At 26.9% G+C, this 17,869-nt stretch overlaps 3 protein-coding genes across 4 annotated transcripts; all 3 read right to left on the bottom strand.

Annotated features, from left to right (window-relative positions):
• Nucleotides 1–85: 85 nt before the first annotated feature.
• LOC122633881 (EF-hand calcium-binding domain-containing protein 1-like) lies at nucleotides 86–2,167 on the bottom strand. Its single transcript, XM_043822324.1, has 4 exons — nucleotides 1,651–2,167; nucleotides 1,208–1,325; nucleotides 842–1,095; nucleotides 86–324 (listed from the first exon to the last, which is right to left on the bottom strand). Exons 1-4 carry the CDS (start codon nucleotides 1,974–1,976, stop codon nucleotides 102–104), a joined length of 921 nt encoding a protein of 306 aa, XP_043678259.1. The 5' UTR covers nucleotides 1,977–2,167; the 3' UTR covers nucleotides 86–101.
• A 2,710-nt stretch (nucleotides 2,168–4,877) lies between these two features.
• On the bottom strand, nucleotides 4,878–8,163 carry LOC122633813. 2 transcript variants are annotated; one of them, XM_043822202.1, is made up of 5 exons: nucleotides 6,668–7,100; nucleotides 6,539–6,572; nucleotides 5,742–5,887; nucleotides 5,213–5,454; nucleotides 4,878–5,141 (listed from the first exon to the last, which is right to left on the bottom strand). In XM_043822202.1, exons 1-5 carry the CDS (start codon nucleotides 6,707–6,709, stop codon nucleotides 5,075–5,077), a joined length of 531 nt encoding a protein of 176 aa, XP_043678137.1. In that variant the 5' UTR covers nucleotides 6,710–7,100; the 3' UTR covers nucleotides 4,878–5,074. The 2 variants fall into 2 exon arrangements, with proteins under 2 accessions (XP_043678137.1, XP_043678136.1); XM_043822201.1 differs by lacking the exons at nucleotides 6,539–6,572; nucleotides 6,668–7,100 and adding exons at nucleotides 7,678–7,734; nucleotides 7,979–8,163 and having other exon boundaries at nucleotides 4,880–5,141.
• Nucleotides 8,164–13,995: 5,832 nt separating this feature from the next.
• LOC122633660 (protein suex-1-like) lies at nucleotides 13,996–14,740 on the bottom strand. Its single transcript, XM_043821802.1, has 2 exons — nucleotides 14,545–14,740; nucleotides 13,996–14,297 (listed from the first exon to the last, which is right to left on the bottom strand). The coding sequence occupies exons 1-2, from the start codon at nucleotides 14,627–14,629 to the stop codon at nucleotides 14,134–14,136; spliced, it is 249 nt and encodes an 82-aa protein (XP_043677737.1). The 5' UTR covers nucleotides 14,630–14,740; the 3' UTR covers nucleotides 13,996–14,133.
• Between the last annotated feature and the right edge of the window lie 3,129 nt (nucleotides 14,741–17,869).

Here is a 17,869-nt window from a genome sequence, read left to right as displayed (position 1 = left end):
TCACATTTCCCATTATGCTTTTTCATATTATATAATATTCAGAATGAAATTCTTTACCTTTTTGCAATGTTTCAAATCTTGATGGAATTAAAATCAGTGATTCAATGTTGTAATGATTTGATAAAGGCTGTACAATTTTCTTCCGTGGGTAAACACTGTCCGAAAGCTTCGAGTAGCAATGGTTCTTTTATAATTGCTTTTTCATAATCTTCAAATGATATTTTTCCATCGTGATTGACATCGAGTTTTTTCAAAGCCAATTCTGATAAATCTCGTATACTCTCGTCCGGATCTTCTTCTCCTGGTTGCTTTATTAAACAATTTCTTAAAAATGTAAGAATATCAATTTAAAAATTGAAAACATTAATAAAAATACGATACTTCATATAATCTCCATGTAGGAAAAAATATTAAAATGTATAGTCACATCTATCGATATTTTTGATTTTTATTATCAAAGAACTAGGAAAATTGTAGATGTATGATGTAAAAAATTCGTTTATTAATGAATTTAAGATTTTTGCTAATTAGATTTAATAATTTATTCCCTATAATTATTTATATGAAAATATAAATATTGCGTCTAGAGAGAGGCAGTACTCTATACTCGATAGATAATATTATTGTATTGATATATGTATTGTCTGTCACCAAGGACTCGAAATTGATTTATCAGCAAAGTACGATGTATTGCCTATCATCAGGAGTTCGCAATCAATATTATCGATATAATAATATGTATTATTTATCTCGACAAGCAATTTATTATTTATAATATTACATCTAAAATTTTCATAGTTATTTGAAGATAATAAAAACTTTTTATTTGAAATAGACATACTTAAATAATTGAAAGATTTCATCTTTCGTAATAAAACCGTCATTGTTTAAATCGTAAACACGAAAGCAGAAATCGGTTTTATCCTGTAGATTGCCACGGAGGAAAACATCGAGACCCATGATCCACGATTCTAATCTAATAACACCTTCATTTTCGCGGTCCCAACAACAAAACAATCGTTCCACTAACGTATCCTCGGTTATAACTTTGAAAGTATTGTGAAGGAGATCGCGAAAAATAGATCTATCGATACCCTAAAGTAAAAATTTTTATTATTGATTATTGAATTATATTATAATAAATTATTCATAAAAAAGAAAAGAAAGAAAAAATTACATTTTCTTTAGATCATATTAATCGAATTACCTCGATATTGTGTATTGGCCTTGGCCTTCTGTAAATACCCATCGATGGATTCACTTGTTGCTGGACAGCTTGCGTTGTTAATTTTTTATAAAGTTTGCAGAGTCCATCTAATTCTATTCTGTAACACACACAGACGAGATTTGAAACATATTTTTTGTTTTCTTTCTCTCGTTTTTTTTTTTTTTTTTTAAATTTTTAAGTACCCAAAGTATACAAGAACCATTGAAAGTAAATGATTTTAGGAATGTTATTAGAAATGTAATATTTTTTTATTATATTATCTCTCTAATCATATCTATTTCTAATTACGAATAATCATACTCTATGACAAATCAAACGATCTATGTAGGAAATTGTTAAGATAGCAATGATAAAATAATAAAAAAGAAAAAAAAGAAAGAAAAAAATAAGAAAACAGAAAATTAATAATAATTTTGTTAGACCTGCTAAATTTAGTCTTCTTTTTGAGAGACTCGATAATCTTGACAATGTAAGCAGAATTCCTGGCGTTTCCGCTTTCCGGCATTTTTTTTTTACGCGGACGTCGTGGCTCTTGTTTCGTTGGCTTAACCGAGGGCGGTCTTTTTGCGTTTACCGAGGCCTTCCAAGCACTCGTGAGGAACAAGGAAACGCTTTTCATGAGAGTTGTTGTAACACGCACGGCGTCTACCCCTCCGTTACGTTCGACGTCGGCGCCGACGCTGAGTTTCGATGTTTGTTCGTTTTCGTGCATCCTTGGGTTAATGCCTTTCGGTTTCTCGATCGACATATTTTCTTTTGAAGTATTATTTTGATTATTTTTTTTTTCCTTCGATATTAAATTATCATCATCATCGTTTAAATCAGCATTTTTTAAATTATTTTACAAATCCTAAATTTTTAACGAAACATCGTGGTTATTTTATAGGGTAGATTGATATTAATAATAAATAAATTGTGCAGGTAAATGTAAAAGTTAAGAAAAACTAAGAAAACTAAACTAACTAAGAAAAAATAAACGTTTATTCTCATGCTTTAATTATGTAAAACAAAATACATGAAAATAATAAAATATTATTAAATTTCATAATTTGTATTTTTATTTAAGAACATAATTTCGGCAAAAGCTAATCTAAATTATTAAAATGTATTAATAATTATTTTAATATAGAAAATGTATGTTCATAGATGTCCGAGCAAATATCTCGCGAATGATCGAAGTTACAAAAAAATTTAATGAGAGAAATTTGCATGGCTCTGAGCCATCTACTATGTAAATTATCTTTTTTTTTTTCGATTTATAAAGATCGACACAGTTTTTTGTAAATAGATATCTATAATTTATTTTTTGCATAGTTAGAAAAGTACTGGTCATTTACATCTATAGTTATGATTATTATATCTGATAAAAAATTGCTATTATGCATCGTTTATGAGATAATTAACATTTTAAATATTAAAGTAATTTTTTTCATATCACAATAATAAAGTAGGATTACAAAATATTTTAAAGTCGATTATGTCTTTAACTTCGATTCATTGAACTTCGATTTGTTCAAATACATGACTGTTTGATTAGTAAATAATTTATATTTATAGCATATAGTATGAATCGCAATATAGTAACAGAATCTATTAGTCTTTAATCTCACAAATTATATTTTAACGATCTAGTAACAATTTTTTAGATATGATTTTAATTAATGTGATTTAAAATGATTATTACTATGTAAGTATGTAAAAAAATTTATAGATATTCACTAAAAAAAAGCACTTCGTAGTTGATTTAGAGCCATGGATATTTCTCTTATTAAATTATCTTTGTAATTTCAACAGGTTGTTAGATATTAGGGCAACTATGAACGGAGGCACACACACACATTATTTATTAATTTATATTATTAAGTAATTTATTAAGATATTAATAATATTCTATGATATATATATTATATAAGAGTACCAGTTTCATATCTATAGAAATTTTACACATAATAATAATAATTATTATTTTTATTAGTACATAAATTTTAATATTTTTTAATTTCTATCCTATAAAACAAATTATTTTTAAAACATTTCACGACGCATGTATTCGTAAAACCCGATAGGAAATTTTCAGATTGACATCCAATCGATTGATCAATAAAACATAAAAGAAAATCGTATCAGACCACTGATACTCGACTTATAATAAATTTTTGAATTATTCAAACAATTAACATTTTTTCTTACATCATCTACGTAAGACGTGTTCACTGAAAACTCAATTTTCATAAAAACTTGTACACTTTATTTAATGCTGAATAATTGAAGATAATATACATCTTTAATCGAGAATGCATGTTAGAAACTCATTATAAGAAATAGAATATTAAAACTTCAATTTCCAAACCATATAACAATCATGACTGCACACGCATTGTACAACTTAAAAAGTTTTGCGAAGTAAATGGTGTATCATTGTGGCAATGTTTGCATGATTTTCTTTCACATAATGATATCGTACCAGGTACAAGATAGATAGTTTTAATACTATATATAATGCGCGCGCGCATATTACACAATGTATGTTCGCGATATATATATGATTATATTATACATATATGATATATTATATATATAATTTATGATATATATAATATAATATAATTTATATATAAATATATATAAAATTTATATTATTTATATATATATATATATTTATAATATATATTTATGTTCATATATATTTATATGTTTGTGTTCATTTAATTTTGTTTTTTACATTTTGTAATATTTTAAATGAACCCTTCTGTGCATTAAATTTTGAAATACTATGTGGACCATTTTATGCATTAAATTTTATAATACTTTATATAGTCCATCTTGTAAATTAAATTTTTTAACACCTTTATATGGCATTTAATAGATCATAAAAATCTGTATTTTATTTTACTTCGAAGGATTAGAATCTAAGAGCTAAAGTTGGAAATGAGAAATTCGAAGTGAGGAAAGAATTAGAACTTTCGGAATTGCGAAGGTCGGATTAAATCGAGCCGAGATAATCATCGGTATTTCTATTTTAGAGTTCTAATTTAACTTTCCAAACTTTTCACTTGTAATGGCTGATAGGTACTATGCGAAAAGTATTAAAACTTTAAACGATTTCAAATGTATCTATCTTCTTGTGAAATGAAAATTGTATAGAATAAAGTACACGTTATTTAAAATCATGACAAATATAAAAATCTTATATTTAATATTTAATAAATAAATTATAAAGATATATACGAATTCGCATGACGAATTCTTTAGAGAAAAAAAAAGGAATAGAAAAATTCTAACCGGTTGATCTAACAAAATCAGTTTTAACAAAAATCATAATACATTTGTTTGATACTTTTTGATAATTTTAATTTTATTAAATGAAAAATTTATTTATTTAATCATTATGATAAAAGAACTTACCGATTAAATGGAAGAAATCACTTTAAAGTGGACTCTAACAAAAATCACACGTCGTTGTTAGCAGCAACTATTTGTTTTATCGATCAAACGTGTTAAATAACGCCGTTGAAAGTATTCTAGTATTCTTGTTAGTCTGTTACTAACGATAGTTCAAAGACCTTTTTTATCATCGATCATCTTGAGTCACTATAGCGTAGAGAGATTATATTTTCCAAAAAAATCAATTCAAATTCATTTGGAATAATATTTTTATTTGTTGTTTTATAATAATTTTTGTTTGTTTGTTTTATATAGTTAATTGCATTTTAAATGTTATAAAATGTAAAATTTAATGAATAGATATTTGGTTAATATTATAAGATGATAGATCAATATATTGACAATATAAAGATGAGTTCAAATTTTCTTTTTTAAATTTCGTATTAATATCTAAATATTCAGTCAATTTTTAGGAAGATAAAATGTATCGGATGATTCCGGTGATAATTTGACCATCGAATGATGATTCCTAAAATAATATATAAATTAAAAATAAGAAAATTTTTTGAAAATATTAATTTCATTTTAAATTCAACCAACCTGCACCATTCGTTCAAATATTTTCGAAATTGACCAAGAGCGTTTTGTATCAAAAGCAACATTTCGTCGATTTGTTCGGCACAGGTTTTGATCATTTTAGCCCCTTCCTCGATATATAATTTATCGTTATTCCAAGTTTCTTTGTTATCTTTTTGTTCCGTCAAAGTGGAATCAGAATTTTCACTTCTTTTTAAATATTTCTCAGATAATTGCCAGAAAGATTGATTTGAAGATCGTAACCACTATAATCGAAGAAAACAAAATATTATCAAATTTATTAATAATATTACATATACTCAAATATTTTATATTAACGACTATATAACATAAGATTTATTATAATGTAATATTAATTACATTAGTTAGTTGTTCTCAACTTATCTATTTTCTTTTTTTTTTTTCTTTTCTCTTCTAAGTCCTTATTTCTTTCGATTCGTTTTTTGATTAGTTCTTACACGATCTGAGTAAATTTTAACATCTCTGATTATTAAATTTTGACGAATGTGTATGAATTAAATTAATTTCTTACCGTTGGATATATGAACGGTGAAGGTAACCAGAATACATTCGTCGTCGATTCGGCTTCATTCTTCCTATCGAATTGTTCCATTTTATCTGTTATTTCATCGTCAAACGATCGCTCGATTCTTTTCGGTTTGGCGCTGTCATTTTTAGCTGTTTTAACGATATATTTTTCTTTATCTTTAATGAATTAAATTGTATTTTTTAGAAAGTGTCAAAGCCGTTTATACTTTTCTTTTTTAAGCATATGAAATTATTAAAAAAAAATCAATTCGTTACAGCATAGGTGGGCAATTTCTTTTTCGTCCAAGGCTCTATGGTCCCGACCATCAATCAATTCGTTCCTCCACTATTTAACTAGCCAACACTCCATATTTAAAAACGTGAAAGTTTTCTCTTTACACCTCACCTCGGTACATAGGGATAAATGAAATATAGATATTACATCTGTGGTTGTAAAGAAAAAACGACACATGTCACATGTTTTCACTTTTGAGATACATATTCTCGTTTAAATGTTCTGATTCACCAATTCTTCTTATTCCCAACGTTATCTTGTTGTTTTTTCAGTGTATAGATATATATGATCAAATAAAATCGGTTATCCATAAAAAAAAAAAAAAAAAAAAAAAAACAGAATTCACGAGGCACGGCGGTGTTAAATAGTGAGGATCGTTTTCTTTCACTTCACTGGAGAAGATACGTAGAAGCACGAGTTACCAGTTGCCCACCTAAGCGGTACAATTTAAATTCTCTATTCTTTTATGAATATTTAGATATAAAATTCTATAGTTATGAACTTACGCATTTCATCGAGTATTATCGACCGACATTGTATCTGATAAGAGAACAATTAAATATGGAATTATTCATTGTGAAATTATATTTGTAAGGATAAAAAATAATATAAGATTAAGTTGATGAAAAACTTACGCCTGTTAGGATAGCAAAAAATAATATCAACTGATATTTCATGTTTTCCTTTCTTGCGTATTTGTTACTTTCTGTCCTTTTTTTTTTTCTTGAAAGTTACATGCGACGAGGTAGAAGACTTTTGCGTTAATATTGCGATTTCCCATGGGGGAAGCTCTTTTATTCCACATTCCACGTAATATGTGTATGAAATAAGATCATACGGTGTCGCGTGTTTGTAGCAACATTAGTGACAATCGGAAATTGGAGAAATACAGAACAAAGACTGTTACTGATATCGTTTCATATTGGTCGAAGTTTTTTTTTCCATTGTCTTATGAGCATTAATAATTTTCTAACAAGAGTGACGTACTAATCGAAGAATTAATCAAAATGTATATTTTCATAGAGGAAAGATTAGAACGATTTTAAGATCGCTTATAAATTTTAGATATGTATATTTTGTTATATAATCGATATATTGCATAATTTTCATAATAATTATTGATTATTAGAATGTATCAATGTAATCGATATTTCTTATAATTATGCAATTATGGTGCATATAAATATCTTATATATTTCACGTAAATGAAATAAACTGTATATTTCGTGTATGTGAGAGATATTACATTTTATTTTACTCATGATTATATAACAAGTTATTATTACAAACTAGCAAATAACAAACAATATCGCTTGTGTCATTTAGTGTAACATGAATTATAACAAATGAATTGTACCTTTTTTTTTCTACAAATGAGTTATAACAATATTGGTAAATATCTTGTTGTTTTATCTCAAAATAATATTTTGTATAACAAACTATAGTTATTATAATATCGGACGAGTTATTCTATATATTTTTGAAAAATTTATCATCGCATTTTTTGTATAAACTGCATTTTTCTATATAAATGATCAGTTTATTTACCCACGTCCACCGCTATGTTCATTGCCATATCCACCACTATATTTATTGCCATATCCATCACCACTACCACCATATTTATTGCCATATCCACTACCACCTTTACGTCCATTTTCATAACGATCAGCAGCTCTATTCAATCTGTCTAATACGGGAGCTGAAACGATTCAAACAACATTATTATAAATTATGCTATAATGCATGAGGAATAATCTTTAAAAGAAGGTTATCTAAATTCGTTGATTTTTATTTTACAATTATAATAAAAATAAAATATGTTATGAAAATATCTAAAAATATGAATAAAAAAGTTTGGAATAATATTTCTTCTTTTTTTTTTTCTTTTACGCAAACTTTTCTTCCAAATGAAGTTCGAAGCTAAGTCTAAATTAAGGATTTACCTCCTGGCTGGATCGAAGGATAAGCGAAAGTTGTTACTACGCAGAAAAGCAACAGAAATGTGAATATCTTCCACATTTTTACGTTCTCTTTTTTTACAAGTTTTAAGAACGAGGGAAATTATTAATCGGCTGATTGTTATGTTCTTTACAAACGACAAGTGCGAAATGATGTAGGAGATCAACTTCTCTGTCCTTATATATATCCTGTTAGAGGTCAATTTGATAAGGCAGTCCTCAAACGTCGTAGAATGTTTCTAGTAAACAAAAAAGAACTACTTTTTTTATTTACATATATATCAACATCGTTTGGTATTATTTACATATACACCAAACGAGTATCAATCGATCGGGTATAGTAAACATCAATAAATTTATTCTACTTCTTAGTTAATTATTCTTTTCTTATTCCTCTTTCTATATTTCATCTGTTATTTTCAATTCACGATTTTTCTTATTAATCAAATGTCATTTGTACTATATAAGTAAATGATCTAAATAAATATCTTTTTTATTGTTAGATTAGTTTAGCTAAACTGAATAGTTTCATGGAATAAAAATCAGAGATTATCTACCAGCTTGTAAATTTATTATTTAAATTTCGTTTGTAATATATAAACAAGAATAATATTGAAGAGCGTACGATTGAACGTATTGTTTGTACAAAACAGATAAAAATGTATGCATCGGGAATATATCTAATGTAAAGAAATATTTTTCATTGGGTATCACTATGATATTTTACGTCTTCAGATCAGTGGAGATTTGTGAAAGAAAATTTTTTACAAAATTGACTGATCTTAGCCTCCAACAGATCCCGGACGAAACACATGCCTCTTTTTTTTTGTCCATCTTTTCTCATGCACAGACTCTTGCACGTAAAGTAATCTATACGTTAAATAAATAATCTAATAATAATTCGCTTTTTACTCTGGATTTGCCTTTGAAATGTAAATATATCGTAAATAATATCAATATAAGAAATAATGGAGCTTTATGATTTTTTTCCAAGATAACTATTGAGTTGAAACACAAAGTTCCATTGTTAAATTTGAACCTCATGATGGATTGAATATGTGGTTAATAAAAATTTTATCAATTCTGTGATTTTCTTCCCACAGATTTCTATCGATCCAAAGATACAGGATGATTTATTCAAGGTGTACATTCTATACATTGTAGTTCATATAAAAAAGTTTATAAACTTTTTTCTTCATAGTAATAAATTGACAGAACCATTTAAATTTTAAACTACAATTTTAGATTTTCAAAATGGCATTGATTTTATTATTAATATTTTAATATTAAAGTTATAATTTAGTAGCGATTATTCCTAATATATAAAAATTAATTTGAATATAATAACCATGATAATCAGAAAATTTCTCTACTGAGATCTAAAAGTTGTTAGCAAAATTTCGATTATTTTAATATAATAACTTTTAGGACATTGCTAATATATATGTTTATTAAATAAAATAAAATTGCGTAACAATGTTGATGAAAAATAGAAGAAACATGATAAATCAAATACGAGAAAAAAGTGATCAAAAATAAAATGTTTTGCTGATAAGAAAAATAAATAATTAATGTTTCGTATAAAAAAAATTTATCTTTTATATTAGGATGAAACATATTAAAACAATATGTATATCTTAAGATGTATTTAGAATTTATTACATGTCTGATAAGGGAAAATGATAGTAATAAACTTCAATATTATACCGCATTTTCACGGATCGGAAAATCACGAACGTGAATTACGCTCTCGTGGACTACGATTGTTGTAAACGTGCTATCATGAAGATTGCCTGTGACGTCAATGTGTACCTGACTCAGTTGTAACAAGATCAAATCGATTTGATTTTCATTTATGGTGAAAAAAAACGTAAAAAAGGTTTTCCTCGTAGGGTGTGTTAAGATTGAATGATAATGATGTTTTTTGTCTTTAATTATTTGAATTAAAAATTCCACGTAAACAATTCATACTTACAATCAAAAATACCTAAGCATGAAAAATACTAAAATGTGCGGAATAAAGTGATTAATGTTTCAAGTTTACGTCTCGTGGGATATTAAGAAAAATTTAGTTTTATTCTTATTCTACTTAAAATATAAAGAAGTATAAAATAAGATATATAAGTATTAAAATTTGATGGTTGGGATTAACAATTACAGATGATTATTACGTTACATGTGAATGAATATCACATTTTATACCGAATTAAAAAAAATACAATTTATCGCGAGTCTGAGTAATCAGGAGAACAAATTTCCTTAAGTTCTGTTATCCAAGTTCGGTAGATGTTGTAATGGTCGATATGTTTTGAACGTAACATTGTATTTTATTTATTGTATTGTATCTTTTCAGAAAAGTGAAAACTTTACAATTTAATTATTTTGAACAATTTTCACTATTTTTTTCCTTGACAAGAATGTAAAATAATTATAGATATCATGCAAGATATTTTCCTTTCAAGTTTGAAAGACGATAGCAATGTGATACTATGAAATTACGTTCAAATGTATGCCGTCATTTCTCACATAAACATTACAATTAAGTCTTCAGGATAACGATCTTTTTTGTGTTCGGTTGATCGATCTTCTTAATTTATGACTTTTTTCTTCGAGAGAGACTTACGTCGTTTTTTACTAAAACAGAAAAACAACAATCATTATTACAACGTTCAATTATTATACTTCTTTTAATAGTTATCAGTTTTAAAAAGAGTACTTCATAATTTTTAACTATTGTTACTACGTCTTATTAATGTATAATTATCTGAAAAATTATTTTTCTTAATTTATAAACATTATTATTATTATTATTATTATTATTATTATTATTATTATCATTATTATTATTAATTATCATTAATTAAGGATGCTCATCTATTTGGTAATCTGCTATATATCGTCGCTATAGAACTGGCAACACCATCTTTACCGGTGGAGTAACTGTTAGCAATGATGATTACCGTTTCAGGTGGGGATCCAGAGGATCCAGCATGAGTTGATGTACCAGGGAAAAAATTATTTAGGTGTGAGTAACCTTGATGACGACGATTACCTTTGAAAGATACGAAAGACAGAGATACGAAAGGATTTTCTTCTTCACCATCTACATCGTCCACTTCTTCGTCATCTTCCACCTGAATTGGGATCTTCTTCTTTTGCCAAGATTGCCTTTACTCGAATATTCACTATTGCTTCAATAAATGGTATTATTGGTTCTTCAGTTGGTATAGGTCTCCAGATTTTTAATTTTGAAATGTTCACATCCTCTTTCATGGTTCCATCGTTTCATGTTAATTATTAAGACAACTATTGTGTTCGATTAGGAGGAGTATATTGAAAATTAAAATTTAGTTAATTTCAATTAATTAATTATGAAAATTTGAGGGGATTTTTTAATTGAATCTATGAAATGAGGAATTACAAATTTGTTTGTACCTGTTCATTAGCTTAATGAACATGTTCCTTTTGATTATGGCGTTGATCTTCTGCTACATAACCATCCTCGATCTTCGTCATCTACCTGAGGATTTCATTCATAGTCCTCTTCCTCTTCACCATCAACCTTAAGTGGGAAATTTCTTTTTTACCAAGACTAACTTTTGATCGACTACTCACTGTTGCTTCGGTAGATGGTGCTATTGGTTCTTGAGATGGTATAAGTGTTTCGAATTCTGATTTTCAAACGTTTACTTCCTATTTTATGCATTCTTTAGATATTAATTATTAAGATGAGTACTTTGCTCGATTAGGGGAAGTATGTTGAAAATCAACATTTAGTTAATTTCAATGAATTAATTAATTATGAAAAATTGTCGGGAATTGTTTAATTAAAGTTATTAAACGAAGAATTAAAAATTTGTTTCTACGTTTTCATTAGCTTCATGAACATGTTCTTTTTGATTATGACGTTGATCCTCTGGTACATATCGATCCTTGTTTTGTACCAGTATCTCTTGATCATTTTCAGGCAAAGCTTCCTTACATTCTTGAGTGGTTTGTGCCTCGACAATGGACACTTCCTGTTCCTTTTCTAAAATTAGGTCATTGCAAATTATCGAAGAAAGCTTCGCCATTTACAGCATTTCCTTGGCCATCCATATTGGAACAATGTACTGATCTGTAACATTCGGTGAACATCATGGTTCTTTAGAGATAGGGTTCAATCGATATCCATCTCTCTTTTATAAATAATACTGGATTCCCATAGGCATTCGTTTGCCGATGCATAAATAAAATTTGTTTTTTTTTTTTTAATCGTTTTACCTTCATTGTAATGTAAATCAATCAGACTTTAAATATATGTAAAATCAAATTTTTACACATTTATCATTTAACTAGTTATTATAATTATTGACACATTTAATATATATCAGCCGTAAGTCTAAATTGTTATTTTCATTTATACTTTTTATTTTTTAAACTTTCCTTTATTCTTTTGCTTTTCATCTTTTCTATGCATATTATTTAAAATGAAATCATTTCGAAAAAATCACTTCTTTATATCAAAAATGGATAACTTCTAGCTCCTGATTACACAATTCCTTTCTATTGTATTTATCAATCAATTCGTCCCCTCACTACTTAACTAGCCAATATTCCATGTTTTATGCTTCACTACGGTACAGGATAGGGATATTATATATATGGTAATAAAGAAAAAAGTGCACAGATCACATGTTTTTACTTTCGAGATACATATTATCGTTTAAATGTTCAGATTCATCAATTCTTTTTATTCGTTTTATTCTTATTTTCTTTTCATCGTATAAATATATATGAACATATAAAATCGATTATCCACAAAAAAAAAAACGTAATTCCCGAGGTACGACGGTGTTAAATAGTGAGGATTGTTTCTTTTCACTTCGCTGGAGAAGATAAGTAGGAACACGAGTTATCAGTTGCCCACATACGCGGTACAATTTAAATTCTGCATTCCTTTATGAATATTTAGGAATAAAATTGTGTAGTTATGAATTTAAGCATTTCATCGAGTATTATCGACCGACATTGTATTTGATAAGAGAACAATTAAAGATTGTATTATTCATAGTAAAATTATATTCGTAAGGATAAAAAGTAGTATAAGATTAATTTGATGAAAAACTTACGTCTGTTAGTATAGTAAAAAATAATATCAACTGATATTTCATGTTTTCTTTTCTTGCGTATTTGTAACTTTCTGTCCTTTTTTTTTTCTTGAATGTTACATGTGACGAGGTAGAAGACTTTTGCGTTAATACTGCAATTTCTCATAAGGGAAGCTTCTCTATTCTACATACACATGTAATGTACATGTGAAATAAGATTATATCTTGTTTCATGTTTTTAGCAATATTAATAATAATCAAAAATTTGAAGAATCTAGAACAAATGCTGTTACTGATATCGTTTCATATTGTAAGACATTTTTCTTTGTTTTTAATTATTCTGTAAGAGTTAACAATTTTTTAATACGAGTGACGTATAAATTGAAAAATTAATTAAAATGCATACAAGATGGATTGAAATTCATAGAAGATAGATTAAAATAATTTTAAGATCATTTATTTAAAAACATCATTAAATCAAACATCAATTTATTTAAAAACATCATTAAAACATATAAATGATCTTAAAATTATTTTAATCTATCTTCTATGAATTTCAATCCATGTTTTAATATGTATGTTTTTCATATTTCCCATGCTATTTTCATTATAGTTATTAATCATTAAAACGTGTCACTACTATTGATATTTCTTATAATCATGCAAATATACTCATATAAATATTTTATATTTATATGAATATTTCACTTATACATAAATGAAATAAATTGTATATTTCGTATATGTCAAAGATATTACATTTTATTTTATTTATAATTATGAACAATAACACATATAGTTATTATTATAAACTAGTAGTTATTTCAAATTTAAACGATATTAGCGGTTTAGTGTAAAATGAATTATAAAAATTCAGTTGTAATTTTTTTCTATAAATCAGTTGTAACAGTGTTGTTAAATATTTTGTTGGTTTATTTAAAAATAATTTTCTATGCAACCAAATTTATATATTTGACAGGTTGCTCTACATATTTTAAACATATTTATAATTGCAATTTTGTGTATGTTATATACGTTAACATTCGCAGCTTATTTACCATAACCACCATGATGTCCACCATAATGTCCACTCTGATTTCCGTTATAATGACCATGATGATAACCACCATTATATCCGTCTTCACTTTCTCGATGGTGTCCATGTCCATAAGTTTGAGGGTCAGCAGTTCTGTCTGATCTTACTAAAATGACGTCTGAAACAATTTAAATAACGACAACCTACATTATTCTATCATGAAAAATAATATTTCAATTCTATCATGAACAATAATATTTCAAATATTAAAAGTATATTCAAACTTTTAGATTCATACATCAAGGTAGTAATGAAAATAAAACTAAAAATATGTTATATATAGGTTTTAAATGATATGTTTTTTTTACACAAAATTATTTTCTAAAGAAAGTTTTTAACTAAGATTACACTTAAAAAAGATCTACCTTCATTTGATTTCGTCACGACCGCAGAGTAAGTCAAAGTTGTTGCTACGCAGAGAATCAAAGTAAATGCGAAAATCTTCAACATTTTTACGATCTATTGTTCCACAGATTTTAATAATAGGAAAACTTATTAATCGAATATTTATTTTGTTTCAACGTCTTCCTTAGAAACATCAAGTGCGAAATGATGTAGAAAATCATTTTCTTCGGCCTTATATATACTTTGTCAGAGGTCAGTTTGACGAGACAGTCGTAAAACGTCTCGGGATGCAGCAAGTTGACAAAAAGAGAATTGCTTTTTTATTAACATACCTACCAAGCGAGTATCTATTGATTCGTTGAATCTTCCGAGTCTCACTAACATCAAGAAATATGTTCCAATCATATTAATTATTCTCTTTCTTCTTCGTTTTCCTTTTGTTTTTCTTTTTTAATTTATTGTTTTCACTTTGGAATTTTCCTGCACGATGAAATGTCATTTGTATCTTATTAATATCTTATTAAATAATCAAGAAATGTCATTTTATTAGATTGATTTAGTTAAATTCAATAATTCGATCCAATAGAAATCAAAGTAGATCGATAAATTTATAAATTTATTATTCAACTTTTATTTATAATATTTACGTAAGAAAAATATTCAAGAATGTATGATTGAACGTGATGCTCGTAGAAAATAGACAAAAATATGTATATTCGGAATATATTTGGTACCAAAGAAATATTTTCCCTTGGCTATTACTGAGGTATCCTACATACTTAGGTCCATGGAAATCTGTTAAAGACTTTTTACAAAATTGACTTTGACTTAAAAGGGAAATCCAGCGAGTCGTGGATGAAACCAATATCTCGTTCCTTTCGCTCTCTTCTCTAATACACAAGTTTTGTATAATGGAACTAACGTGTTAGATAAACAGTCTAATAATAACTAACTCCTCATTCTATATTAGTCTTTGAAATGTAAACATATTGTAAATAATGTCGATGCAAGAGATAATGGAATTTTATGTTTTTTTTTCAAGGCAACTATCAAGTTGAGATTCAAGGTTCTATTGATATATGATTTGATATGTGGGGTTGAATATCATGCGAACGTAAAAAAATTTGATCAATTTAGCCATTAATTTTGTTTATAGATTTCTGACGTACTTAGTGATTTCTCCAAGGTATATATTCTGTTTATAATGGTTCATATAAAGTATTATAAGTTGTTTTCTCTTTATTATATCAATGTCCATTAATAATCTTTTTTTATTCAGAGCAATAAATTGACTGAATCCTATTTAAATTATAAACTCTAATTTCAGAATTTCAAAATGGCATTGATAATGTTATTATTATTTTAACATAAAAATATAATTTAATAACGATTATCTCTGTAATCTGAACATAATGATAATCACGATTATCAAAAAATTTCTCTTCTAGAATTTCTTCAGAAGCTGTTTTCTAAATTTCAGATATATATTTTGATTTATAACTTTGGAACATTTTGTAATCATCGTGTTAATATCTATATTTATTGAACAGAAGGAAATTACGTAACATTACTAATGAACAATGGAAAAATAATTATAAATCTTGTACAATATGACATTTTGCTGATAAAAAAAAATAGATAATTTATGCTTCGAAGCATTAAAAACACGTCGTATGTCATAGGATGCACTTAGAACTGAATCCTATGTAATGTACTTATATATTTTTACTTATTCGATGAAATATTTTTCCTTATTTTATTTCTAAGATATACATACATTAACATTCATTTACGTAGATTAACAATTACAAACGATTATTATGTTAGTACGATTGAATATCACGTTTTTTGCCGAATTCCAAATGCAACTTATCGTGGTTTTGGGTAGTTAGCAGAACGAATCATTTAGTTAAGTTTTACTATCCAATTTCGGTGGCTGCTGCAATGTCGGTATGTTTGAAAGTAACATTGTATTTTTTTGTTATATTGTATAAACATTTTTTTAAAAAAGTAAAACCTTTATAATTTGATCATTTGGAATAGTTAACACTATTTTTTTCTTAACAAAGCATCTAACAAAAAATATATTTTTTATAGATATCACGTACAATATTTTCCTTTCAAGTTTAAAAAACCAATAGCAATGAAATATTATGCCGTCATTTTTTTTCTATAAACATAATTAAGTCTTCAGGATACCGATCTTTTTTGTGTTCGATTGATTGATCTCTTTAAAAAATTTATGACTTATTCCTTCAGGTGATCTACGTCGTTTTTTACTGAAACAGAAAAGCAACAATCGTTCAATTATTACATTTCTTTCAATCGTTATTAGTTTTAAAAAAAAGCACCTTTCCTGTAATTTTTAATTATTATTATTAAGTTTCACTAATATATAGTTCACTAATAATAATTATTATTATTATTGTTATTATTAATTTTTATTAAGATGTTCATCCATTTTGTGATCTGTCATATGTCATCGTTACTGAAGTAGCAATATTACCATTACCAATGGTATAACTATTAGCAATGATAGTTATCAATACAGGATCTAGAGGATCTAGAGGATCCAGTACAAGAAGAGCTGAAGACCATTGACAAAAAATGGCTCAGGTGTAGGAAACATTTATGACGATGATTATGCTTGAAAGGTACAAAAGGTACAACAGGATCCTTGATCTTCGTCATCTACGTTATACTCTTTCTCTTCACCATCAACCTTAACTGAGATATTTCTTTTTTATCAAGACTAGCTTTTGATCGACTATTAATTGTTGCTTTGGTAGATGATGCTATTGAGATGATTACTGGTTTTGAAACGTTTACTTCCTGTTTCATGCATTTCTTAGATATTAATTATTAAGATAACTATTTTGCTCGATTAGGGGAAGTATGTTGAAAATCAAAATTTAGTCAATTTCAATGAATTAATTAATTATGAAAATTTGTGGGAATTGTTTAATTAAAGTTATTAAACGAAGAATTAAAAATTTGTTTCTACGTTTTCATTAGCTTCATGAACATGTTCTTTTTGATTATGACGTTGATCCTCTGGTACATATCGATCCTCGTTTTGTACCAGTATCTCTTGATCATTTTCAGGCAAAGCTTCTTTACGTTCTTGAGTGGTTTGTGCCTCGACAATGGACACTTTCTGTTCCTCGATAGGTTCAGGATCATTTCTAAAATTAGGTCATTGTAAGTTATCGAAAAAAAGCTTCGCCATTTACAGCATTTCCTTGACCATCCATATTGGAACAATGTACTGATCTGTAACATTCGGTGAATATCATGGTTCTTTAGAGATAGGGTTCAATCGATATCCATCTCTCTTTTATAAAT

The sequence above is a fragment of the Vespula pensylvanica genome, chromosome 13 (assembly GCF_014466175.1).
Source record: "Vespula pensylvanica isolate Volc-1 chromosome 13, ASM1446617v1, whole genome shotgun sequence".
Lineage (NCBI taxonomy): Eukaryota > Metazoa > Arthropoda > Insecta > Hymenoptera > Vespidae > Vespula > Vespula pensylvanica.
Note: the sequence above shows the minus strand (reverse complement) of the source record. Positions and strands in the feature narration are given on the sequence as shown.